The sequence below is a fragment of the Nerophis ophidion genome, linkage group LG15, assembly GCF_033978795.1.
Source record: "Nerophis ophidion isolate RoL-2023_Sa linkage group LG15, RoL_Noph_v1.0, whole genome shotgun sequence".
Lineage (NCBI taxonomy): Eukaryota > Metazoa > Chordata > Actinopteri > Syngnathiformes > Syngnathidae > Nerophis > Nerophis ophidion.
Genome location: NC_084625.1, coordinates 5,084,094 through 5,111,995, shown reverse-complemented (window position 1 = coordinate 5,111,995; position 27,902 = coordinate 5,084,094). Strand labels below are relative to the sequence as shown.

The 27,902-nt window shown below is 40.0% G+C and overlaps 1 protein-coding gene across 1 annotated transcript; it reads right to left on the bottom strand.

Moving 5' to 3' along the window:
- Positions 1-286: 286 nt before the first annotated feature.
- LOC133569114 (glycine--tRNA ligase-like) lies at positions 287-26,218 on the bottom strand. The gene is made up of 17 exons (XM_061921279.1): positions 26,059-26,218; positions 25,826-25,927; positions 25,637-25,739; positions 24,505-24,646; positions 24,351-24,439; positions 19,936-20,012; positions 19,704-19,849; positions 19,460-19,609; positions 15,218-15,380; positions 14,993-15,157; positions 8,587-8,693; positions 8,337-8,483; positions 7,098-7,183; positions 6,825-6,934; positions 6,648-6,741; positions 3,763-3,953; positions 287-564 (listed from the first exon to the last, which is right to left on the bottom strand). Exons 1-17 carry the CDS (start codon positions 26,101-26,103, stop codon positions 451-453), a joined length of 2,031 nt encoding a protein of 676 aa, XP_061777263.1. The 5' UTR covers positions 26,104-26,218; the 3' UTR covers positions 287-450.
- Positions 26,219-27,902: the final 1,684 nt, after the last annotated feature.

The following is a 27,902-nucleotide window of genomic DNA, read 5'->3' as shown; positions in this document are numbered from 1 at the left end:
GAAGTAGACATAAGTGGAGAACACACAAGTATTTATTGGGGAAAAAAATGTGTATAAAGTCCTGCTTGTCCATCTGCCGCTCTTCTCTTTTCATGTCACCAACACTCCTCCTGCATACTCTTCTAATACTCCTCCAATGTAGATCTACTCCTCCTTGACTCCTCCTGCATGCTCCTCCAATATAGATCTACTCCTCATTGACTCCTCCTGCATACTCCAAATGCTCCTCCAATATAGATCTACTCCTCATTGACTCCTCCTGCATACTCCAAATGCTCCTCCAATATAGATCTACTCCTCATTGACTCCTCCTGCATACTCCAAATGCTCCTCCAATATAGATCACTCCTCCTCCTAATGCTCATGTACTATAAGAACACTCCTTCTAATGCTCCTCCAGTATACATCACTCCTTCTTGACTCCTCCTTCTAATGCTCCTCCATTATAGGTCACTCCTTCTTGTTGGTCTCCTGCCCTTCAAAGATGGGGAACTTGGCCTCCAGCTGACTCCAGGTAGACGTGCCGTTAGCCAGCGCCAAAATCATCTCAGGTAAGGCCTCCACCTGCAGGATGATGGAGTCATTCATAGCATTGTTAATATTCATCATTGTGAATATTCATCAATAACATCTGAGGTCCTCTCGAAGGTTTCTCATAGTCAGCATTGTCACTGGCGTCCCACTGGATGTGAATTCTCCCTGCCCACTGGGTGTGAGTTTTCTTTGCCCTTTTGTGGGTTCTTCCGAGGATGTTGTAGTCGTAATGATTTGTGCAGTCCTTTGAGACATTTGTGATTTGGGGCTATATAAATAAACATTGATTGATTGATTGACATTTATATTCATAATCATCAATATTCTTTAATTACACGTCACCCTGAATATTCATCATCACCCCATCATAAATGTTCGTTGCTATCACATCATGAATATTCATGAGGGTGCGCATATTAATCATTTTTAATGAATATTAATGACATGTTACTGATGACATGTCGTCTGTCTATCTGTGTCGGCCCTGCGATGAGGTGGCTACTTGTCCAGGGTGTATTCCACCACCTGCCCGATTGTAGCTGAGATAGGCACCAGCTTTCCCCGTGACCCCAAAGGGAATAAGCGGTAGAAAATGGATGGATGTTAATGAACATTGATGACAGTGTTTTCAATTAATATTCCTTAAGATGTGTTACTGATAAATATATATAATGGTGTGTTATTGATGAATACTCATGACGGCGTGTTATGGTCGAATGTAATGATGTTTTATTGATTAATGAAGTGTTATGGATAAATATTCACGACGATGTATAATCAGCAACAACACATGAATACTCATCACCAGCACGCCATCAATAACATCATGAAAATTCCTGATCACCTGAATATTAATCATATTGTTTGAGTATTCATGACGTGTTACTGATGTCCATTAATAATGACATGTTAATGAATATTATAGACAGTGTTTTAATGAATATTCATGATGGTGCGTTACCGATGAATATTTATGATGTGTTATTGATGAATATTCATGATTATGTGCTGCTGGTGAATATTCGTGATGTTGTGTTACTGATGAATATCCATGATGTGTTACTGATAAATATTCATGATTGCTTATTATTGATGAATATTCATGATGGCGCGGTTGCGGTACTGATGAATATTTGTGATGAAATGTTACTGGTTAATTATTTATGATGATTTGTTACTGATGAATATTCATGATGGCTTGTTATTGATGAAAATTCATGATGTGTTACTGATGAAATTCTAATGGCGTGTTATTGATGAATATTCATGATGGCATGTTACTGATGAATATTAATGATGGCTTGTTATTGATGAAAATTCATGATGTGTTACTGATATACATGATGTAGTTTTAATGATGAATATGTATGGTGTTACTGAAGAATATACATGTGTTACTGATGAATATTTATGATGTGTTACTGAAAAATATACATGATGGTATATGGAAGAATATTAATGACTGTGTGTTATGGTTGAATGTTATTGTTTTATTGATTTAGATATGACGTGTTACGGATAAATATTCACGACAATGTATAATCAACAATAACATACAATGAATATTCATATTAATGACGACGCATGTTTAATGATTAGACATGAGGTGTCATTGATAAATATATAAACGTGTTTTTTATTAAGTCATCAACAACATGGCATCATTCATGTTAAGTAGCCCATTGTCATCAATATTCACCCATAATAACACTTTATCATTCACTTTCATCACCACCACATCATTATTCATGTTCATCAATAACATCCTCCTGCATGTTAGTCCACATACAATTATTATTCATCAATAACACGTCTTAAATATACATAATGTTATTAATGAATATTCATCTCAGTTAGTGGTGAATATTGACGACTTGTTCGTGTTGAATATCAAAAATCATGTGGTAATGTGTTATGGATGAATATTCATGATGATGTCTTATGGATGAATATTCATGTTGACGTGTTATTGACGAATATCCATAATAATGTCTTATTAGTCACTAAAACACATTCCTAATATCCATTAACAAGTTATTAATATTAATCATTAACATACATTTTATTAATACCATGTCATCATATATACCACATCATCATAAATACTCAATACCACGTCATTAAAATATTAATCGGTAACACGTCATGAATATTCTTCATCACCAAGCCACCATTAATATTATTTCATAAGTTATATCTGTCCATAATACATTAATAATCATCGCTAACACGTCATGAATATTTATCAACACAGTCAATAATTGTCAATACCACGTCCTGATTAATATTAATAGCACATCAGCATGAATATTCATAATTGCCAAGCAATTAACATTCATTCATAACAATTATATTCATGCATAATACAAAATGATAACCAATAACATGTCATGAACATTCATCAATACCATTTCAAATACGTCATCATAAATATTAACACATCATAAATATTACCATGTCATTTACATAGTAATTCATAATACGTCATTGTGAATAGTCATCACCAAGCCTTCATTGATATTCATTCATAACACAATCATATTCATCCATAATACATTAATAATCAATAAAATGTCATACTTAACACGTAACCATAAATACTCTAATAGTACGCCCTCATGAATATTAATTGATAAAACATCATCATGAATATATATAATAGCCAAGGAATTAACATTCATTCATTACACATAATTATATTCATGCTTAATACATAATAATAATCAACATGTCGTGATTATTCGTCAATGCCGTATCATTATTCATTAATGCCATGTCATTATAATAGTCATTGATAACACGTCATTGTGAATATTCATCATCAAGCCTTCATGAATATTCATTCATAACACAATAATAATAATAACGTGTCATAATTATCAACACATAGTCAAATATTAATCTATACCACATCCTCATGAATATTAATTGATAACATGCTATCATTAATATTCATAATCACTAAGCCATCGCTAATGTTCATTCACAACACATAATTATAATCTTCAATAACACATCTATTTATCCACAAACTTTAGAAGTCTTTTGCTGTCATGAATCAGATATCCAACCATTTACTACCGCTTGTCGCTTTTTTGGTGGCTAAATAACTTTGCCATTGAGGCAAGTTGTGTTTCCCCTGCTACTTGACACCACTTTCATTGTTGAACTCTGCTCAATTAAAAGTAGACGATAAAAAAGGTATGTTCTCCCTGGTCATCTACCAACCTGCACTCTGATCTGTCTCATGGAGTCACGCTCCCTCAGGGTGACTGTGTGAGGCGTCTTCTTCACCGTGTCAAAGTCGATGGTGATGCCGAACGCCACGCCGATCTCGTCGGAGCGGGCGTAGCGCCGCCCGATGGACCCCGAGGAGTCGTCCACCTTGTGAGAGACGCCGCTTCTGGTCAGTGCCTGGGCTGAACACAACAAACATTATCAACATGTCTTTTACTCACACTAATGACATCATGTATGTAAGATTTATATATAGGAAGTGATGACATCATGTATGTAAGATTCATATATAGGAAGTGATGACATCATTTAGTGAAGTAAATTATATTTATATAGCACTTTACTCTAATGGAATAAAGCCACACTTTTTGAAGGAATAAAATTGTTTCAAAGATATTCAGATTCATTGGGATGCAAATGTGTGTTAGTTGTGTGTGAGTTAGTGCGTGCGTGTGTTAGTTTGTGTGGGTTAGTCATGTGTGTGTGTGTATTAATGTGAGTTAATTGCGTGTGTTTGTTAGTGTGTGTGAGTTGGTGTTCGTGTGTGTGTGTGTGTGTACTGGTGTGAGTGTGCGTGTGTATTAGTTTGAGTTAGTGTGTGTGTATTAGTGTGAGTGTGCGTGTGTATTAGTGTGAGTGAATTAGTGTGTAAGTATTAGTGTGAGTGTGCGTGTGTATTAGTGTGAGTGAGTTAGTGTGAGTGTATTAGTCTGATTGAGTTAGTATGTGTGTGTTAGTGTGAGTGAGTTAGTCTGATTGAGTTAGTATGTGTGTGTTAGTGTGAGTGAGTTAGTGTGAGTGAATTAGTATGTGTGTATTAGTGTGAGTGAGTTAGTGTGTGTGTATTAGTGTGAGTGTGTGTGTTAGTGTGAGTGAGCTAGTGTGTGCGTGTTAGTGTGAGTGAGCTAGTGTGTGTGTGTATTAGTGTGAGTGAGTTAGTGTGAGTGAGGTAGTGTGTGTATTAGTGTGAGTGAGTTAGTGTGTGTGTGTATTAGTGTGTGTGTGTATTAGTGTGAGTGTGTATTAGTGTGAGTGAGTTAGTGTGAGTGAGCTAGTATGTGTATTAGTGTGTGTGTATTAGTGTGAGTGAGCTAGTATGTGTATTAGTGTGAGTGAGTTAGTGTGAGTGAGGTAGTGTGTGTATTAGTGTGAGTGAGTTAGTGTGTGTGTATTAGTGTGAGTGAGTTAGTGTGTGTGTATTAGTGTGAGTGAGTTAGTGTGAGTGAGCTAGTATGTGTGTGTATTAGTGTGAGTGAGGTACTGTGTGTATTAGTGTGAGTGAGCTAGTGTGTGTGTGTGTATTAGTGTGAGTGAGGTAGTGTGTGTATTAGTGTGAGTGAGTTAGTGTGAGTGAGCTAGTATGTGTATTAGTGTGAGTGAGTTAGTGTGAGTGAGCTAGTGTGTGTGTGTATTAGTGTGAGTGAGTTAGTGTGTGTTTTAGTGTGAGTGAGTTAGTGTGTGTGTATTAGTGTGAGTGAGTTAATGTGAGTGAGCTAGTATGTGTATTAGTGTGTGTGTGTTAGTGTGTGTGTATTAGTGTGTGTGTGTATTAGTGTGTGTGAGTTAGTGTGAGTGAGCTAGTGTGTGTGTGTATTAGTGTGAGTGAGTTAGTGTGTGTATTAGTGTGAGTGAGTTAGTGTGTGTGTATTTGTGTGAGTGAGTTAGTGTGTGTGTATTAGTGTGAGTGAGTTAATGTGAGTGAGCTAGTATGTGTATTAGTGTGTGTGTATTAGTGTGAGTGAGCTAGTATGTGTATTAGTGTGAGTGAGTTAGTGTGAGTGAGGTAGTGTGTGTATTAGTGTGAGTGAGTTAGTGTGAGTGAGTTAGTGTGAGTGAGCTAGTATGTGTGTGTATTAGTGTGAGTGAGGTAGTGTGTGTATTAGTGTGAGTTAGTGTGAGTGAGCTAGTGTGTGTGTGTGTATTAGTGTGAGTGAGGTAGTGTGTGTATTAGTGTGAGTGAGTTAGTGTGAGTGAGCTAGTGTGTGTGTGTGTGTATTAGTGTGAGTGAGTTAGTGTGTGTGTATTAGTGTGAGTGAGTTAGTGTGAGTGAGCTAGTATGTGTATTAGTGTGTGTGAGTTAGTGTGAGTGAGCTAGTGTGTGTGTGTATTAGTGTGAGTGAGCTAGTATGTGTATTAGTGTGTGTGAGTTAGTGTGAGTGAGCTAGTGTGTGTGTGTATTAGTGTGAGTGAGTTAGTGTGTGTATTAGTGTGAGTGAGTTAGTGTGTGTGTATTAGTGTGTGTATTTGTGTGAGTGAGTTAGTGTGTGTGTATTAGTGTGAGTGAGTTAATGTGAGTGAGCTAGTATGTGTATTAGTGTGTGTGTATTAGTGTGAGTGAGCTAGTATGTGTATTAGTGTGTGTGTATTAGTGTGAGTGAGTTAGTGTGTGTGTATTAGTGTGAGTGAGCTAGTATGTGTATTAGTGTGTGTGTGTATTAGTGTGAGTGAGTTAGTGTGTGTGTATTAGTGTGAGTGAGCTAGTATGTGTATTAGTGTGTGTGTGTATTAGTGTGAGTGAGTTAATGTGAGTGAGCTAGTATGTGTATTAGTGTGTGTATTAGTGTGAGAGAGCTAGTATGTGTATTAGTGTGTGTGTGTATTAGTGTGAGTGAGTTAGTGTCTGTGTATTAGTGTGAGTGAGTTAGTGTGTTTGTATTAGTGTGAGTGTGTATTAGTGTGAGTGAGCTAGTATGTGTATTAGTGTGTGTGTGTATTAGTGTGAGTGAGTTAGTGTGTGTGTATTAGTGTGTGTGTGTATTAGTGCGAGTGAGCTAGTATGTGTATTGGTGTGTGTGTATTAGTGTGTGTGAGCTAGTATGTGTATTAGTGTGTGTGTATTAGTGTGAGTGAGTTAGTGTGTGTGAGTGTGTACTCACACAGCTGCTTGACAAAAGGTGAGAAGTCCTGGTTTTGGCTGAGAGGGAGGATGCAACATTTGTAGGGAGAGACGGTGACGGGGAAACTGAAATACTGGAGAGGAAGTCATGTTAATGATGAACATTTCTCATGTGATGGCAGCAGGAGTCCAAGAAGAAGAAGAAGAAGAAGAGCACCGTTCTTTGTTCATCTCCCTGCCGAGTGTGGAAGGAGTGCTCAAAGATGGAGTACATGATCCTGCCTATGCCGAAGGACGGCTCGATCACGTTGGGAACAATCTCCTCCACTGCAGAGAGAACACACACACACACACACACACACACACACACACACACACACACACACACACACACACACACACACACACACACACACACACACACACACACACACACACACACATTAGTCGTAAAAACACACTTCTATCTTCTGAGTGAATGTTGTTGTACCATGAAGTGTTTTCTGGAATCTCTTCACAGCCACCATGTCTTTGGAGAGTTTAAAGGTTTTGCCTTCTGTCACCACGGTGAAGTCCCTAAACAACACAACATATGTGAAAATGCTGCAAATGAAAAGTGTTAAATCACAAACACTGTAGGAATAAAACAAATGCATGACAAAAACCAAAGTTAGCTCGTCTGCCAGGAAGTTAGCAAGCCTACCTAGCATGAAGTAAGCCATTTGAGAAGGAAGTTAGCCAGTCTAACAGGAAGTTAGCCATTTGGTCAGGAAGTTAGCCATCTGGTCAGGAAGTTAGCCAGTCCAACAGGAAGTTAGCCATTTGGTCAGGAAGTTGGCCAGTCTAACAAGAAGTTAGCCATCTGGTCAGGAAGTTAGCCAGTCTAACAGGAAGTTAGTCATTTGGTCAGGAAGTTGGCCAATCCAACAGGAAGTTAGCCATCTGGTCAGGAAGTTAGCCAGTCCAACAGAAAGTTAGCCATCTGGTCAGGAAGTTAGCCAGTCCAACAGGAATTTAGGAAGTCTAACAGGTAGTTAGCAATGGTAGCAGGAAGCTAGCAAGAAGTTATCCAGACAGGCAGAAGGTTAGCAAGGCTAACAGGAAGTTGGTAAGGCTAACAGAAAGCTAGCAAGGATGACAAGATGACAACCCAGGCTGGCAGAAATTTAGCAAGGCAAGCAGGAAGTTAGCCAGTCTACCAAGAAGTTCGGGAGGCTAGCAGGAAGTTAGCAAGGCAAGCAGGAAGTTAGCCAGTCTACCAAGAAGTTCGGGAGGCTAGAAGGAAGTTAGCAAGGCAAGCAGGAAGTTAGCCTGTCTACCAAGAAGTTCGGGAGGCTAGCAGGAAGTTAGCAAGGCAAGCAGGAAGTTAGCCTGTCTACCAAGAAGTTCGGGAGGCTAGCAGGAAGTTAGCAAGACAAGCAGAAGGCCAGCAGGGCTGGCGGGAAGTTAGTCAGTCCACCAGGAATTTAGGAAGTCTAACAGGAAGTTATCAATGGTAGCAGAATGGCAACAAGTTAGCCAGGCTAACAGAAAGCTAGCAAACATGACAAGAAATTACCCAGGCTGGCAGAAAGCTAGCCAGTCTACCAAGAAGTTTGGAGGCAAGCAGAAGGTTAACAAGGCTGGCCGGAAGTTAGCCACCCAAACAGGAAGTTAGCCATCTAATCAGGAAGTTAAGAAATCTAACAGGAAGTTAGCAATGGGTCCCTGGGGGCAACTAGAAACTGACCCGCTCTCATTGAGGATCTTCTCCTGCCGGCTGATGAAGTCCTCGTCGCAGGCGTCCAGGAAGTCAAAGACCAGCTTGGCATCCTTCTTGTACGCCGCTCCAATGGCGCCCCTGTTGGGTTCCCACTTGACCACGTTGACCACCTTGTGTCACCTCGTTAAGGAACATTTACAAAGACATGGAGCAATACTCTTGGGGAGGAGTTCTTTCTGAATGTTCTCAACTCCTGCTCCCGGCCAGACAGGATATGGGTTCCTTCAGAGGCTTTTCTGCCACCAGCGGGACTTTGGTGGCTCTGGAGTGACAGGTCAGGTCGTAACAGGAGCGGTCCGCACATCCCACGATCTCGATCCAACCCTGACCACCAAACACCAGCATGAGAATCATCAGAGCACATGGCACTATGAGAACCCTGCGACCCAATAAGAACCAGGAGAACAAAGAAGCACCATGGGAACCCAGGAGCGTCATGAGACCGCGTGGGCGCCATGGGAATGCACGAGCACCATTAGAACCCATGAGAACCATGAGACCACAGGAGCACCATGAGACCGCATGAGCGACGTGAGACCACAGGAGCACCATGAGACCGCATGAGCGACGTGAGACCACAGGAGCACCATGAGACCACAGGAGCACCATGAGACCGCATGAGCGATGTGAGACCACAGGAGCACCATGAGACCGCATGAGCGACGTGAGACCACAGGAGCACCATGAGACCACAGGACCACCATGAGACCGCATGAGCGATGTGAGACCACAGGAGCACCATGAGACCGCATGAGCGACGTGAGACCACAGGAGCACCATGAGACCGCATGAGCGACATGAGACCACAGGAGCACCATGAGACCACAGGAGCACCATGAGACCGCATGAGCGACATGAGACCACAGGAGCACCATGAGACCACAGGACCACCATGAGACCGCATGAGCGATGTGAGACCACAGGAGCACCATGAGACCGCATGAGCGACGTGAGACCACAGGACCACCATGAGACCGCATGAAACCACAGGAGCACCATGAGACCGCATGAGCGACGTGAGACCACAGGAGCACCATGAGACCACAGGACCACCATGAGACCGCATGAGCGACGTGAGACCACAGGAGCACCATGAGACCGCATGAGCGACGTGAGACCACAGGACCACCATGAGACCGCATGAGACCACAGGAGCACCATGAGACCGCATGAGCGACGTGAGACCACAGGAGCACCATGAGACCGCATGAGCGACATGAGACCACAGGAGCACCATGAGACCGCATGAGCGACGTGAGACCACAGGAGCACCATGAGACCACAGGACCACCATGAGACCGCATGAGCGACGTGAGACCACAGGAGCACCATGAGACCGCATGAGCGACGTGAGACCACAGGACCACCATGAGACCGCATGAGACCACAGGAGCACCATGAGACCGCATGAGCGACGTGAGACCACAGGAGCACCATGAGACCACAGGAGCACCATGAGACCGCATGAGCGATGTGAGACCACAGGAGCACCATGAGACCACAGGACCACCATGAGACCGCATGAGCGACGTGAGACCACAGGAGCACCATGAGACCGCATGAGCGACATGAGACCACAGGAGCACCATGAGACCGCATGAGCGACGTGAGACCACAGGAGCACCATGAGACCACAGGACCACCATGAGACCGCATGAGCGACGTGAGACCACAGGAGCACCATGAGACCGCATGAGCGACGTGAGACCACAGGACCACCATGAGACCGCATGAGACCACAGGAGCACCATGAGACCGCATGAGCGACGTGAGACCACAGGAGCACCATGAGACCACAGGAGCACCATGAGACCACAGGAGCACCATGAGACCGCATGAGCGATGTGAGACCACAGGAGCACCATGAGACCGCATGAGCGATGTGAGACCACAGGAGCACCATGAGACCGCATGAGCGACGTGAGACCACAGGAGCACCGTGAGACCACATGAGACCACAGGAGCACCATGAGACCGCATGAGCGACGTGAGACCACAGGAGCACCATGAGACCGCATGAGCGACATGAGACCACAGGAGCACCATGAGACCACAGGAGCACCATGAGACCGCATGAGCGATGTGAGACCACAGGAGCACCATGAGACCGCATGAGCGACGTGAGACCACAGGAGCACCGTGAGACCACATGAGACCACAGGAGCACCATGAGACCGCATGAGCGACGTGAGACCACAGGAGCACCATGAGACCGCATGAGCGACGTGAGACCAAAGGAACACCATGAGACCGCACGGGAACAATGAGATTGCATGAGAACACATGAGTAAAATGAGAGTACAGGAGAACCATAAAACCGCACAAGGTTGCTCACTGTGGAGTGTACATTTACGGTAGCACAATTTAGCCCTGAACAGGCTAACATCAAGACTAACGCGTTACACGTTCGATTCGCCCAGCGACTCTGTCGGAGTATCAGCAATGGGGTCCAGTGCACCGCAGTTTTGTATTGTGGCTCGGTCCTTCGGCGGAGTGCTTCGGAAGCTACTGGAGCCACTGTAAACAGACGTCCGGGCCGAGGAGGGAGGGAGCGAGAGAGAGAGAATAAGAGAGCGAGTAGGTGTCACGCCAAATTTCTTCTCCCTACAAAACCCCCCCTCCCTCATTTACTTCCGGGGTCATGATTACTACAGACGTTTTGTTAACGCTATATTATAGAAATATAACGCTATATTATAGAAATACAGACGTTTTGTTAACGCTATATTATAAAAAAAATTTTAAAAACAATTTATAAACACAAGCTATGAGATGACATAAAAGGAAAGGTGACCCTGGAAGTAAATGTGTCATCCCATAGCTTGTGTTTGTAAATTGTTTTTTAATTTTTTTATAACATAGCGTTAACAAAACGGCTGTATTTTTATAATATAGCGTTATATTTTTATAATATAGCGTTAACAAAACATCTGTATTAATCATGACCTCGAAAGTAAATGGGGGGGGGGAAGGTTTTTGTAGGGGGGAAGAAATTTGGCGTGACAGCGGCGAGCGAGGGAGGAACAGCGCGGGTCTATAGTGGAAAAGCGGCAAAACGTTTCTGTGCTTGTGCCACGCAAGTGACGTCCAAGTTCGGCCCTCGAGAGCCACACACACCCTGACAGGTAGTTCCTCCAGCTCCTCACACCACGCTGTCAGGCGCCGTTTATATAAAACTTACGGGCCGCACTAACATTAAACTTTCATATTAAGGTGGGGGCCGCAAAACAATGTCTCGCGTGTCTGAGACCCCTGATTTATATTTAGATTTTATTTTGTGCTGAAAATAAAAATAAGGACATTTAAAAATATATTTTGTTGAGAAATCGGGTAAAGTGAGTTTGAGACCCCTGATCTAAAAGAACTACTATCCCTTCCTTACAAGACCACATGAGAATACATGAGCATCATGAGAAGACATTAAAGGTCTACTGAAATGAGATGTTCTTATTTAAACGGGGATAGCAGGTCCATTCTATGTGTCATACTTCATCATTTCCAGATATTGCCATATTTTTGCTGAAAGGATTTAGTAGAGAACATCGATGATAAAGTTCGCAACTTTTGGTCGCTAATAAAAAAACCTTTTCCTGTACCGGAAGTAGCAGACGATGTGCGCGTGACATCACGGGTTGTGGAGCTCCTCACATCTGAACATTGTTTACAATCATGGCCACCAGCAGCAAGAGCGATTCGGACCGAGAAAGCGACGATTTCCTCATTAATTTGAGCAAGGATGAAAGATTTGTGGATGAGGAAAGTGAGAGTGAAGGACGAGAAAGAAAAAAAACTAGACAGCAGAGCAATTCAGATGTTATTAAACAAACTTACTAGGATAATTCTGGAAAATCCCTTATCTGCTTATTGTGTTACTAGTGTTTTAGTGAGATTATATGGTCGTACCTGTACAACCTGAAAGTCGAAAGGGTGTGACCGCTAGTATCTTCCGAGGGAAGCCACGTTTCTCGACGAGGTAACTGACACATTTTTTTCCCCTCCTCCACGGTGGAAGCATCCGACATTTGGGGGCGGCCGGTCGGAGGAGGCAAGAGAGTCCGTAGCTGCCTCTTTGACAGGTAATAATAATAATAATAATAATAATAATGGATTAGATTTATATCGCGCTTTTCTATTGTTAGATACTCAAAGCGCTCACAGAGAAGTGGGAACCCATCCTGGTGGTGGTAAGCTACATCTGTAGCCACAGCTGCCCCGGGGTAGACTGACGGAAGCGTGGCTGCCAGTTTGCGTTCTCCGACCACCACCAATCATTCATTCACTAGTGTGAGCGGCACCGGGGGCAAAGGGTGAAGTGTCCTGCCCAAGGACACAACGGCAGCGATTAGGATGTTAATAGGTGGGAAGCGAACCTGCAACCCTCAGGTTTCCGGCAAGGCCGCTATACCCACTACGCCATGCCGCCCCTACTGGGCAGGAGGAACGACGCAAGCTCTCCACTCATGTCTAAGAGCCGACTTATTACCACCATTTTCGACCACCACCAATCATTCATTCATCATTCATTCACTAGTGTGAGCGGCACCGGGGGCAAAGGGTGAAGTGTCTTGCCCAAGGACACAACGGCAGCGATTTGGATGTTAATAGGTGGGAAGCGAACCTGCAACCCTCAGGTTTCCGGCACGGCCGCTCTACCCACTACGCCATGCCGCCCCTACTGGGCAGGAGGAACGACGCAAGCTCTCCACTCATGTCTAAGAGCCGACTTATTACCACCATTTTCTCACCTACCATGTGGTAGGGAACCATGTTCGCTTTACCACTTAGGTAAAACGGAATCCATCCTATTTGGGTCCCATACCGAACTTATAAACTATAAAAGTGGGTGACATTGTTATCACCAGGAAAGATGAGATCACCTACCTAGGTTCCATTCTAGAGGCTAATCTTTCCTGTGATAAAATGGCAACCAAGGTGATCAAAAAGGTCAAGCAAAGAACGAGATTCCTCTACAGAATCTCCTCTCTGGTCAACAAAAGCACCTTGAGGATTCTAGCGGGAACTCTCATTCAACCCTTCTTCGATTACGCTTGCACCTCCAAAATCCTCAAATCTAGACTCCAAACATCCCAGAATAAGCTAGTCTGGTTACTTTTAGACCTCCACCCCAGATCACACCTCAATCCAACCCACTTCTCCAAAGTGGGCTGGCTCAGGGTGGAGGACAGAGTCAAACAACTTGCACTGAGCCTGGTCTATAAAATCCGCTACACCTCCTTGATACCGAAGTACATGTCAAACTACTTCCTTAACGTAAATGACCGCCATAACCACAACACCAGGGGGAGCTCCACAAACCACGTTAAACCCAGATTCCGATCTAACAAAGGTCTTAACTCATTCTCTTTCTATGCCACATCAATGTGGAATGCACTCCCAACAGGTATAAAAGTAAGTGCATCTCTATATTCCTTCAAAACCGCTCTAAAACAACACTTTACTAATACCCTCCTCCATTCACATCCCATCTCCTCGGATTATAAACAACTCAAATGTACTTCTAATGTATATACTTGTTCTTATGCTATGTGAACTCACTATGTTCTCTGCTGGCTCTACATATCCTACTAAGTCACACCTACACTGTTTCAATGTCCACATTTCTCTGTTGATGACTGAAGTTCTGATATCAACCAAAGCTCCTCATCCCAACCCCCGGATTGTAAATAATGTCAATAATTCAATGTACATACTATGATGATTAACTTGTGTGATGACTGTATTATGTTGATAGTATATATTTGTACCATGAATCGATTAACGTGGACAAGTTGAAAAACTTATTCGGGTGTCACCATTTAGTGGTCAATTGTACGGAATGTGTACTGAACTGTGCAATCTACTAATAAAAGTATCAATCAATCAATCAAAGACCGCTCTGTTCCATAGTAAAGCTTCACCGTCATCTTTCGGGAATGTAAACAATGAAACACCGGCTGTGTTTGTGTTGCTAAAGGCGGCCGCAATACACCGCTTCCCACCTACGGCTTTCTTCTTTGACGTCTCCATTATTAATTGAACAAATTGCAAAAGATTTAGCAACACACTTAAACAAGTTGAAAAACTTATTCGGGTGTTACCATTTAGTGGTCAATTGTACGGAATATGTACTGAACTGTGCAATCTACTAATAAAAGTATCAATCAATAGAAGACCGCTCTGTTCCATAGTAAAGCTTCACCGTCATCTTTCGGGAATGTAAACAATGAAACACCGGCTGTGTTTGTGTTGCTAAAGGCGGCCGCAATACACCGCTTCCCACCTACGGCTTTCTTCTTTGACGTCTCCATTATTAATTGAACAAATTGCAAAAGATTCAGCAACACAGATGTCCAAAATACTGTGGAATTATGCGATGAAAAGAGATGACTTATAGCTGGGAACGGTGCTGGACATAAATGTCCTCTACAATGCATGATGCCATCATACCGCGACGTTTTAGCAGGATTATTCCGCGCGAAATTTAAAATTGCAATTTAGTAAACTAAAAAGTCCGTATTGGCATGTGTTGCAGTGTTAATATTTCATCATTGATATATAAACTATCAGACTAGTAGTGGCTTTCAGTAGGCCTCTAACACACCAAGAGAGGGAGGTGCACTCACGTAGGAGGTGTGAGACTCGGCGTCCCAGCAGTCGCAGGCGTAGTGAGCCATCTCGTTGTCCATGTGCTGGCGGAAGCGCAGCTTGTCCTTGGCCAGTCCCACCTTCAGCAGGTACAAGTAGATCCTCCCGATGAAGTAGCCCAGCACAGAGTTGTTGACGATGCCCTGCATGCACCAGGAGACGTCTTGACTTACCACCACGGTAGGAAACTCGACCTGTCCTACCTGGTCCACGGCATCTCCCAGTCGCGTGAGCTCCGCAGGACGGCCGCTGGTCTGGGCCTTGGAGGAGAACAGGAGGATCTGCAGGTCGGCCACGTCGGAGAACTTGGGATGGACTTTCTCCTTGGGGTCCACAAAGTGCTCGATCTCGGCCATGGTGAACTCCCTGCGGTGCGGGGAGGAGTTCTTTAGTTCTTCCACATCCAGGGTGTCATCAGTGCCATTAATAACCGCAACTTTTGTGTTTTTCTATGCAGTCGCCGACGTTTGAGTGACAGACATGTTGTCCAATCAGAGTTGTTGAGCCTGAATGGCTCCTGGCCAATCAAAAGTGTCCCTGGCCTCAAAGAGGAAGAAAGAGGTCTCACTCTTGTCGTCGCTCTCAGCACCCGAGCACCTTTATTTAACAATTAACTGAATTATTTTCACTCATTCACAATCTTTGTCTGGCTGGACAAAGAGATATTACATTATTATTTATGTAATTGAAATGATCAAAATGGTATTTCCAATAAAAACTATATAACGTATACAAATATTTGCAATATAATATTTTTAATGATATAATGTATGGAAAGTATTTGCAATAGCAAAATGATATAATGCATAAAATGTAATGTATTTGAAATGTTCAAAACTTATTTGCAATAAAATGATATAATGGATAAAAATTACATTATTTATGTAATTGAAATGATCAAACTTGTAATTGCAATAAAAATTATATAATGGATACAAATATTTTCTATAAATATTTATGAAATTATTGATATAATGTATGGAAAATATTTGCAATAACAAAATGATGTAATGTATAAAAATATTAAATTATATTATTTATGTAATTGAAATGATCACAATTGGATTTGCAATAAGAAAATATATAATGTATACAAATAGACTCAATAAATATTTTTAATGAAATAAATATTTGGAAAATATTTGCAATAACAAAATGATGTAATGTATAAAAATATTAAATTATATTATTTATGTAATTGAAATTATCAAAATTATTTTGCAATCAAAATGATATAATGTATAAAAATATTTGCAATAAAATATTTTTGTTAAATAATTTATTGTATGGAAAGTATTTGCAATAACATGATGTAATGTATAAAAATATTAAATTATATTATTTATGTAATTGAAATGATCAAAATTGGATTTGCAATAAGAAAAGATATAATGTATACAAATAGTTTAAATAAATATTTTTTATGAAATAAATGATATTTGAAAATATTTGCACTAACTAAATTATTTAATGAATAAATATTACGTTATATTATTTCTGCAATTGAAATTATCAAAATTATTTTGCAATAAAAATGATGTAATGTATAAAAATATTTGCAATAAAATATTTTTGGTCAAATAATATTTGCAATAACAAAATGATGTAATGTATAAAAATACTTGTGCTTAAAATTTGAATGCCCCCTCGTGGATTAATAAAGTAATTCTGATTCTGATTACGTTATTTATATCACTGAAATTAACAAAATTGTATTTACAATAAAAAATATATAATGTATAGAAATATTTGCAATATTTTTTATTAAATAAATGATATAATATATGGAAAATATTTGCAATAACAAAATTATATAATGTATAAATATTACTATATATTTATGTAATTGAAATTATCCAAATTGTTTTTGGAATAAAAATGATATAATATATACAAATATTTGCAAAAAAATATTAGTTTTTAATTAAATAAATTCTCGGGATACCCCGGGAAGAGCTAGACGAAGTGGCTGGGGTGAGGGAAGTCTGGGTTTCCCTGCTTAAGCTGTTGCCCCCGCGACCCGACCTCGGATAAGCGGAAGATGATGATGATGATGATGATGAATTAAATAAATTATATACTGTATGGAAAATATTTGCAATAACAAAATATAATGTATAAAAATTATTGCAATGAAATATTTGTATTTAAATAAATGATGTACTGTATGGAAAATATTTGCAATAACAAAATGATATGATGTCTGAAAATATTTGCAGTTAAAAAAGTTATTAAATAAATGATATAATCTATGGAAAATATTATTTACAATAACAAATGATAAAACGTATACAAATATTACATTATTATTTATGTAAGTGAAATGATCAAACTTGTTTTTGCAATAAGATATTTATGAAATTAATGATATAATATCTGGAAAATGATTGCAATAACAAAATGACAAAGTATAAAAACTATATTTTATTTATGTAATTGAAATGATAAAAATGATTTAGCAATAAAAATTATATAATGTATAAAAATATTTGCAATAAAATGTTTTATCAAATTGATACTGTATGGAAAATATTTGCAATAACAAAATTATATAATGAATAACTATTACATTATTCTTTATGTAATTGAAATCGTCAAAATTGTATTGGCAATAAAAATTATACAATGTATAAAAAAATATAATATATTGAAAATATTTGCAATAACAAAATTATATAACGGATAAATATTACATTATTATGGAATTATTGAAATGATCAAAATTGTATTTGCCATAAAAATTATATAATGTATATAATATTTGCAATAAGATATTTTAAATTCAATAAATGATATACTGTATGGAAAATATTTGCAATGACAAAATTATGTAATGTATAAAAATATTACATTATATTATTTATGTGATTAAAATGATCAAAATTGTATATGCAATAAAAATTATATTATGTATAAAAATATTTGCAATAAAATATTTTTACTTACATTAAAAAAATAATGTATGGAAAATATTTGCGACAACAAAATTATAAAATGAATAAATATTACATTAATATTTATGCAATTGAAATGATCAAAAATAGTTTTTGCAATAAAAATGACGTAACGTATAAAAATATTTGCAACAAAATATTTTAAATTAAATAAATGATATACTGTATGGAAAATATTTGCAATAACAAAATGATGTAACGTATAAAAATATATTATTTATGCAATTGAAATGATCAAAATTGTATGTGCAATAAAAATTATGTAATGTATACAAATATTTGCAATAAAATATTTTTTTAAATAAAAGAACATGTATGGAAAATATTTGCAATAACAAAATTATATAATGAATAATTATTACATTATTATTTATGCAATTAAAATGATCCAAATATTTGCAATAAAATATATATTTTTAAATGATATACTGTATAGAAAATATTTGCAATAACAAAATGATGTAATGTATAAAAATATTACATTATATTTATGTAATTGAAATGATCAAAATTGTATTTGCAATAAAAATTCTATGATGTACAAAAATATTTGCAATGTTTTTATTAAATAAATTATCCAATCCAATCCAATTTATTTATATAGCACATTTAAACAACAATAACGTTTCCAAAGTGCTGCACAGCCATGTTAAAAACAATATTATGCTCCACCAATGACTGAATAAAACAAAAAATGAATAAAAATAAATAAATAAATTATATTATGTATGGAAAATATTTGCAATACCAAAATGATATAATGTATAAAAATATTACATGATTATTTATTTAATTGAATATATCAAACTTGTTTCAGCAAAAAAAATTATATGTTTAAAAATAATTGCAATAAAATGTTTTTTGTGAAATTAATGATATAATGTATGGAAAATATTTGCAATAACAAAATGACAAAGTATAAAAACTTACCATTATATTATTTATGTAATTGAAATGATCAAAATTGTATTTGCAAAAAAATATATTTAATATATAAAACTATTAGCCAAAAATATTTCTTATTAGATAAATGGTATGCTGTATGGAAAATATTTGCAATAACAAAATTATTTAATGTATAAAAATATTACATTATATTATTTATGTAATTGAAATGATCAAAATTGTCTTTGCAATACAAATTAAATAATATATATAAATATTTGCTAAATTGTTTATCAAATAAATGATAATGTACGAAAAATATTCGCAATAACAAAATTATATAATGAATGAATATTACAATAATATTTATGTAATTGTAATGATGAAAATTGTATTTGCAATAAAAAATATAATGTTTAGAAATATTTGTATTAAAATATTTTAATTAACTCAAATATCTGATGTTGAACATTAAAGTTAGAGCAAGCCATGTCAGCAGCAAAATGCTCTCAAATCCAACATTGTGTTCATAAAAGTACTTCTCATCACAGGAAGTAACTTCATCGATCAATCAATCAATCAATCCCCAAGCAGCGTGGTGCTGACCTGACACGGATGAGTCCGGAACGAGGCGAGATCTCGTTCCTGAAGGAGTTTCCTATCTGAGCGGCACCGAAGGGAAGTTTTCCCTGGTTGAACTCCAGCAGGCGCTTGAAGTTGAGGAACATTCCTTGAGCCGTCTCAGGCCTCAGATATCTGCAAGGAAACAAAAAAGAAACACTTCAGGGGTGCTGGACTCAGGAGACTGAACAATGATGATGATGATGATGATGATGATGATGGGTGGTACCCGGGTGTGTTGCCTCCAGGCCCGATGGAGGTCTGGAACATGAGGTTGAAGGAGATGGGAGGAGTCAGCTCATTTCCTGTGGAGGGAGACTTCACCTCGTACTTGGCAAACAGTTCTGCCAACTGCTTCTGGGTGTAGTTGTCCATCTAACACACACACACACACACACACACACACACAGCAGTTGGCAACACACAGCGCATCATGTGACCGGCAGTTGAGCAAGGCACACCTGCGTGATGACGTCCTCCATCTCAGCCACCTTCTCAGCAGGCAGAGTGTCCTCGGTCATTTTCATTTTCAAGTTGGCTGAGGACACAACAGACAGATTAGTGTGACTGTAAGGCATGGGGGAGAGGGGGTCTGCAATTTACATGATGTCCCTGAATGTAGCATCAACAAGCTGGGATTTAGGACCTTAGCCTGGTTAGCAGTAAAGCTACTAGGAAGTTAGCCAGGCGACTGGAAAGTTGGCCAGCCTAGGAGAAAGTTAGTCAGGCTGACAGGAAGTTAGTCAAGATACTAGGAAGTTAGTAAGGCTGACAGGAAGTTAGTCAAGATACTAGGAAGTTAGTCAGTCTGACAGGAAGTTAGTCTAGATACTAGGAAGTTAGTCAGGCTGACAGGAAGTTAGTCAAGATACTAGGAAGTTAGTCAGGCTGACAGGAAGTTAGTCAAGATACTAGGAAGTTAGTCAGGATAGCAATAAGTTTGTCAGGAAATGAAGAAGTTAGCTAGGATACTAGGAAGTTATCCAGGTTAGCAGAAAGTTAGTCAGGAAACGAGGAAGTTAGTTAAGATACTAGGAAGTTAGTCAAGATACTAGGAAGTTAGTCAAGATAGCAAAAAGTTTGTCAGGAAATTAGGAAGTTAGTTAGGCTACTAGGAAGTAAACCAGGATACTAGAAAGTTAGCCAGGTTAGCAGGAAGTTAGTCAGGAAATGAGGAAGTTAGTTAAGATACTAGGAAGTTAGTCAGGCTAGCAGGAAGTTAGTCAAGATACTAGGAAGTTAGTCAAGATAGCAAGAAGTTTGTCAGGAAATTAGGAAGTTAGTTAGGCTACTAGGAAGTAAGCCAGGATACTAGGAAGTTAGCCAGGTTAGCAGGAAGTTAGTCAGGAGACGAGGAAGTTAGTCATGGCTACTAGGAAGTTAACCAGGATACTAGGAAGTTACCCAAGTTAGCATGAAGTTAGTCAGGGAACGAGGAAGTTAACCAGGATACTAGGAAGTTATCCAGGTTAGCAGGAAGTTAGTCAGGAAACGAGGAAGTTAGTCAGGCAAACAGGAAGTTAGTTAAGATACTAGGAAGTTAGTCAGGCTAGCAGGAAGTTAGTCAAGATACTAGGAAGTTAGCCAGGTTAGCAGGAAGTTAGCCAGGTTAGCAGGAAGTTAGTCAGGAGACTAGGAAGTTAACCAGGATACTAGGAAGTTAGCCAGGATACTAGGAAGTTAGCCAGGATACTAGGAAGTTAGCCAGGTTAGCAGGAAGTTAGTCAGAAAACGAAGAAGTTAGTCGGGCTACTAGGAAGTTAGTCAGGCTACTAGAGAGGTTAGTCAGGCTACTAGGAAGTTAGCCAGGCTACTAGGAAGTTAGCCAGGCTACTAGGAAGTTAGCCAGGATACTAGGAAGTTAGCCAGGATACTAGGAAGTTAGCCAGGTTAGCAGGAAGTTAGTCAGGAAACGAGGAAGTTAGTCAGGCTACTAGGAAGTTAGCCAGGCTAGCGGGAAGTTAGTCAAGCAACTAATAAGTTACTCAGCCTAGCAGAAAGTTAGTCAGGATACGAGGAAGTTGGTCAGGCATTTAGAAAGTTAGTCAGGATACAAGGAAGTTGGTCAGGCTAGCAGGAAGTTGGTCAGGCTACTAGGAAAATAGTCAGCCTCGCAGGAAGTTAGTCAGGATACGAGGAAGTTGGTCAGGCATTTAGAAACTTAGTCAGGATACAAGGAAGTTGGTCAGGCTAGCAGGAAGTTGGTCAGGCTACTAGGAAAATAGTCAGCCTCGCAGGAAGTTAGTCAGGATATTAAGAAGTTAGCCAGGCTAACAGGAAGTTAGTCACGGTACGAGGAAGTTAGCCAGGCTGGCAGGAAGTTAGTCAGGAAAGTAGGAAGTTAGTCAGGTTAGTCAAGTTATCCTGGCTAGTAGGAAGTTATCCCGACTAGTAGGAAGTTAGCCTAGTTAGTAGGAAGTTGTCAGGCTAGTAAGAAGTGATACTTTTTGTATGATATTTTAGATGGCAAAATAATTTTAACATTTAAAATGTTTGTCAGGCTAATGACGTTGACTTGTTCTTATCCTGGCTAGTATGAAGTTAGCCTGGCTAATAAGAAGTTTTACTTTATGTACAACTTTTTTAGATGTCAAAATGATTATAACATTTAATATGTTTTGGGAAAAAAAGAAATGGAAATAACACAATAGATATTTTTGTGTACTGCATTATAAAAGAACATAAAATAAATAATGTTTGTGACCGGCTGTGTCAAATATGATACACATTGAAAATCATACATGGAAATTGATTTTGTAAAAAAATAATTAAGATAATAAAAATGATTTGTTAAGAAGGACCAATAAATTGATTTAGTGCTGGGATGTCAAATATGTTTTCATTGACGGTTTGAAGAAAAAGTTCGCAGAATTTTATTGTTAAATTGATATTGTTTTTCACAACATTATATTGTTAATGGAAAAACAGTACAAGTTTTTTTTTTATTCTGGCAACTTAGCTGCCAGTTTTTCTACTGTGAAAGCAAAAGTATTGTTTTTCCATTTCCAGTAGATTATTTCGTAGATTTTACAATCAAAAAGTGGCAGCTCAGTCAACAGAATTTTAACGCACAAAACAGTAGTGTTTATTTTTTAATTTACAGAAATATGCTGTAAAGAACAACGTAAAATATATTGTCATTTTTATTAATGTGGTGAGTAGTTTGCTGTTAAGTTAAATATTTTTATTAAGACAAAAACAAGTTTGGAAAGTATGATAATATACTGTAATATTTGTTGCAATATTGGCTACTATTAAAGTTTAAAAGGTAAGCAATTTCAAGCAGTACATTTATTTTTTCTGTTAAAATTTAAAAAATCAATTACATTTAGTGAGAAAATAAGAAGTACTTTATTTCCAGGTGTTTGCGGGCCAGATCTGAGTTTTGAGTTTGTCACCTGTGCTTTAAAGCAGGGGTCCACAACCTTTTTCCCACCGTCGTCCGGTTTAATGTATGCATTATTTTCACGGACCGGCTCTTCGCATGTGAAACTGAGTTTAATTTTTTAAGGATTTCTGCTGCTGGTGTGCCACCGGATTTTTTCTATGCAAAAAGCGTTTTCCGTTCGGGCTACAGTATTCTGGAAGGCCCTCCCGGTAACAGTTCGAGATGCTACCTTAGTAGAAGCATTTAAGTCTCACCTTAAAACTCATTTGTATACTCTATCCTTTAAATAGACCTCCTTTCTAGACCAGTTGATCTGCCGCTTCTTTTCTTTTTCTCCTATGTCCGATGACCATGGATGAAGTACTGGCTGTCCAGAGTCGAGACCCAGGATGGACCGCTCGCCTGTGTATCGGTTGGGGACATCTCTACGCTGCTGATCCGCCTCCGCTTGAGATGGTTTCCTGTGGACGGGACTCTCGCTGTTGTCTTGGATCCGCTTTAGACTGAACTCTCGCGGCTGTGTTGGAGCCACTATGGATTGAACTTTCACAGTATCATGTTAGACCCGCTCGACATCCATTGCTTTCGGTCCCCTAGAGGGGGGGGGGGGGTTGCCCACATCTGAGGTCCTCTCCAAGGTTTCTCATAGTCAGCATTGTCACTGGCGTCCCACTGGATGTGAATTCTCCCTGCCCACTGGGTGTGAGGTTTCCTTGCCCTTTTGTGGGTTCTTCCGAGGATGTTGTAGTCGTCATGATTTGTGCAGTCCTTTGAGACATTTGTGATTTGGGGCTATATAAATAAACATTGATTGATTGAAAAATGTGCCTTGGCTCAAAAAAAGGTTGAAAAACACCGGGATAGGCAAATAAGCTCTGGCTTCAGCCTATTCCTCTTTCGGTCATTCTTTTTGTGTATGATTGTTAAATATGTATAATCTGTACTGTTAAACTGATCACACACAATGGTTTATGGTTGATTATAAGACAGAAATAAACGTATTTATTCAAACTTATTTCATTCAGAAGAGGTCCCCGGACCGGTGGTTGGGGACCACTGCTTTAAAAGGTTAAGACGTGAGTTGGACGCCCGGGAAAAAGTTGAATAAATATATTTTCTTTGTGTAAGAATCATTTGATGTTCAACCTAACATCTCTTCTCTGTTCTGCCAACTCGCAGCATTTCTCTCATGCAGACATTTTTCTTTTGCACGTGTTAGTTTAATGGGTGTGTCCGTCCCAGACACGTAAGAAAGTGGTAGAAAGTGTGTGAGAAGAGGAAGAGGTTGAAACAAACTTTTGCATGATAAATGTAGGTTGTCCAATCAGTTCTGGCGACACTGAAAGGTGATGCTGCACCGGCAAAACCTGTTGAATTCCTGGCACGCCTCCCCTGGAGCTACAAACCTTCATGAGGCACCTGGGACCTGACCAGGCAGGTAAAAAGCTGCCACTCTTTTCAAAAGAACAAGAAAGAAAAGGGGTTCACCTTTAAGAAGATGATCAGCGCGGAAACATTCCCCCGTCTTGGCGTCCTTCACCATGTAGTCTGCAAACTTGTCCACGTGTCCCGACGTCCTGGGGAAGTTGGGAGGGGAAGTCAGGGAAGTTGTTCTGCAACAAAGCCTCTCCCTGGCTCTCACTTGAGGACCGGCTCCGGGGTCAGCATGGTGCAGTCGATCTCCAGGATCTGCTCCTCCTGGATGAAGTGCTGCCTCCACACCTGCAGGATGTTGTTCTTCAGGGCGCAGCCCACGGGGCCGAAGTCGTACAGGCCGCTCACCCCTGGAAAAGTTAGCGTTTGTGCTGGCTTAGTTGCTTTTGCACAACCACACACACTTTGAAAGGGGAACAACGTTTTCCATGTTGGTGCAAATCTGGAGAAAATACGTAAACAAACTAACAATTGGACTAACACAAAAAAATATATATGTAAACATACATACATACATACGCACATAGGTAGGTAGGTGTGTGTGTGTATATATATACACATATATATACACACACACACACACACACACACCGGTACTCATATGTATGTGTATATTTATAAACATATGTGTGTGTGTGCGTGTATATATATATATATATATATATATATATATATATATATATGCACACACACACACGGTGTATACATATATATATGTGTCTATATAATAAACACCTGTATATATATATATATATATATATAAATATATATATAGTATATATTATAAAAATATGTGAAGTGAATTATATTTATATAGCGCTTTTCTCTAGTGACTCAAAGCGCTTTACATAGTGAAACCCAATATCTAAGTTACATTTTTAACACATTAGTGACTAGGATGGCAGAAGCGGGGATTGAACCTGCAACCCTCAAATTGCTGGCACGGCCGCTCTACCAACCGAGCTATACTGCCCCTCACTTCACTTCATTTATAAAAATATAATATATATATTTATATATAACGCATATATACACATATACATACACACATATATACGTATACATACACACACACATACATATTATATATATATATATATATATATACACACATATACATACACACATATATACATATTATATATATATATACACACATATACATATACATATACATACACACACATATACATATATATATAAATAAATACAGACAGGTGGGTGTTTGCTCCGCCCCCCCATAACCAAAAATGGTACAATCCTTGTTGCATTATGTCATACTGAAACTCTACGTATTTCACTTTCATCAACAACATTTGTGACATTGTCCTCCTCTCTACCTCCATAGATGGCGAAGGCCTGGTCGTAGAAGAACCTCCTCTTTAAGGTGTCCTCCATCTTCACCTTGTCCACGATGTCATCTTTGGGCTTCAAGGCCAGCTCCTGGGAGATGCCCATGGCAGAAAGAGAAAGTGAAAGCAAGAAGAAGTAGTGGCCCAGACGTGACGCTGCAGAAGCACAACTCCCACCTTGGCTTCCAGAGTTTTCTTGCGGGCTTTCAGCTCGGCGAGGGCGTTGTTGAGCTCCAGCTCAGGGACGCCTCGCTCCTTCATCCGGGCCACCAGGTCTCCCTGCGGGCAGAGGAGCACAACGTGCTACTTACACTTTGACAAGTTCGATATCAGGTTAGAAACTTCTCCTCAGACCTTTACCAGAACCTGCATGCAAGTTTTCTTTCCAGCAAGTAGAGAAGTGTACACACCTGCTCACGCACGGACCTCCGCAAAGGTGCCAAAGCCTCCTCCATGGTGCCACGTTAAAGAGCTGCAGACTCTGGCAGCTGCAGGGAAGGATGTTTGCCTTCTTCTTGCTCCTTTTCCCTCCAGGCCAGGGGGAGGAGCTGCAGAAGGAAGGGGCGGAGCCTGCTCGTGCACAAAAGACATGTCTGAAACCAGGGCTTTGTGTTGCATCAGCCAAGACCTGGACGCCTTGCAGAAGGAGGCGAGTGAAAGTGATTTATGGAGCACAGTTCGCACACAAGGTTCTTCAGAGTGCTGTGAAGAACATTTGAAATAAAGTCATCTTAACAATTCAAATAAAATGCATAAAATAATTGCAGGAATCATAATTCATACTAAAATCTCAAAGTGTCGATAAAATGCACAATAAATGTGTTGTCAAGTTGGATTTGGACATCACCAACGTTAAGGCCTGTCTCACATCTTCTAGAAGAATACTCCAGATTTTAGCAGCATAAATCTGAAACACAGCCTCACCAGGTTTGGTCCTTCCTGACTCCAGGCACCAGCAGGGGACCACTTCTTGAGGTTCTCAGAGGCCATGATGGTTCGAACATGTCAGCAGGAGACCACTCTCTGAGGTTCTCAAGGGCCGAGATGGTTCATATGGTTCAAACATGTCAGCAGGAGACCACTCTTTGAGGTTTTAAGAGGTCGAGATGGTTCAAACCATGCAGCAGGAGTCCACTACCCAAGGTTCTCAGAGGCCAAGATGGTTCATATGGTTCTAACATGTCAGCAAGAGACAACTACCCAAGGTTCTCAGAGGCCGAGATGGTTCTAACATGTCACCAGGAGACCACTCCCTGAGGTTCTCAAAGGCCGAGATGGTTCATAAGGTTCTACTAAGTCAGCAGGAGACCACTCTCTGAGGTTCTCAAGGGCCGAGATGGTTCATATGGTTCAAACATGTCAGCAGGAGACCACTCTTTGAGGTTTTAAGAGGTCGAGATGGTTCAAACCATGCAGCAGGAGTCCACTACCCAAGGTTCTCAGAGGCCAAGATGGTTCATATGGTTCTAACATGTCAGCAAGAGACAACTACCCAAGGTTCTCAGAGGCCGAGATGGTTCTAACATGTCACCAGGAGACCACTCCCTGAGGTTCTCAAAGGCCGAGATGGTTCATAAGGTTCTACTAAGTCAGCAGGAGACCACTCTCTGAGGTTCTCAAAGGCCGAGATGGTTCATATGGTTCAATCACGTCAGCAGGAGACCACTCTTTGAGGTTTTAAGAGGTCGAGATGGTTCAAACCCTGCAGCAGGAGTCCACTACCCAAGGTTCTCAGAGGCCAAGATGGTTCATATGGTTCTAACATGTCAGCAAGAGACAACTACCCAAGGTTCTCAGAGGCCGAGATGGTTCTAACATGTCAGCAGGAGACCACTCCCTGAGGTTCTCAAAGGCTGAGATGGTTCATATGGTTCTAACATGTCAGCAGGAGACAACTGCCCGAGGTTCTCAGAGGCCACGTTAGTTCATATGGTTCTAACATGTCAGCAAGAGAAAACTACCCAAGGTTCTCAGGCCGACATGGTTCATATGGTTCTAACATGTCAGCAGGAGACAACTACCCAAGGTTCTCAGAGGCCGAGATGGTTCATATGGTTCTAACATGTCAGCAGGAGACCACTGCGGGGTTCTCAAAGGCCGAGATGGTTCATATGGTTATAACATGTCAGCAGGAGACAACTACCCGAGGTTCTCAGAGGCAATGATAGTTCATATGGTTCTAACATGTCAGCAAGAGAAAACTACCCAAGGTTCTCAGAGGCCGAGATGGTTCATATGGTTCTAACATGTCAGC

Bases quoted from the DNA above. Each gene is read 5' to 3' on its own strand.
- LOC133569114 (XM_061921279.1), bottom strand. From the start codon at position 26,103: ATGGAGGAGGCTTTGGCACCTTTGCGGAGGTCCGTGCGTGAGCAG. The intron at 25,740-25,825 runs GTGGGAGTTGTG...GGCATCTCCCAG, and splicing joins AGAAAACTCTGGAAGCCAAG to GAGCTGGCCTTGAAGCCCAA. The intron at 6,935-7,097 runs GTACAACAACAT...TTCTCTCTGCAG, and splicing joins ATTCCAGAAAACACTTCATG to TGGAGGAGATTGTTCCCAAC.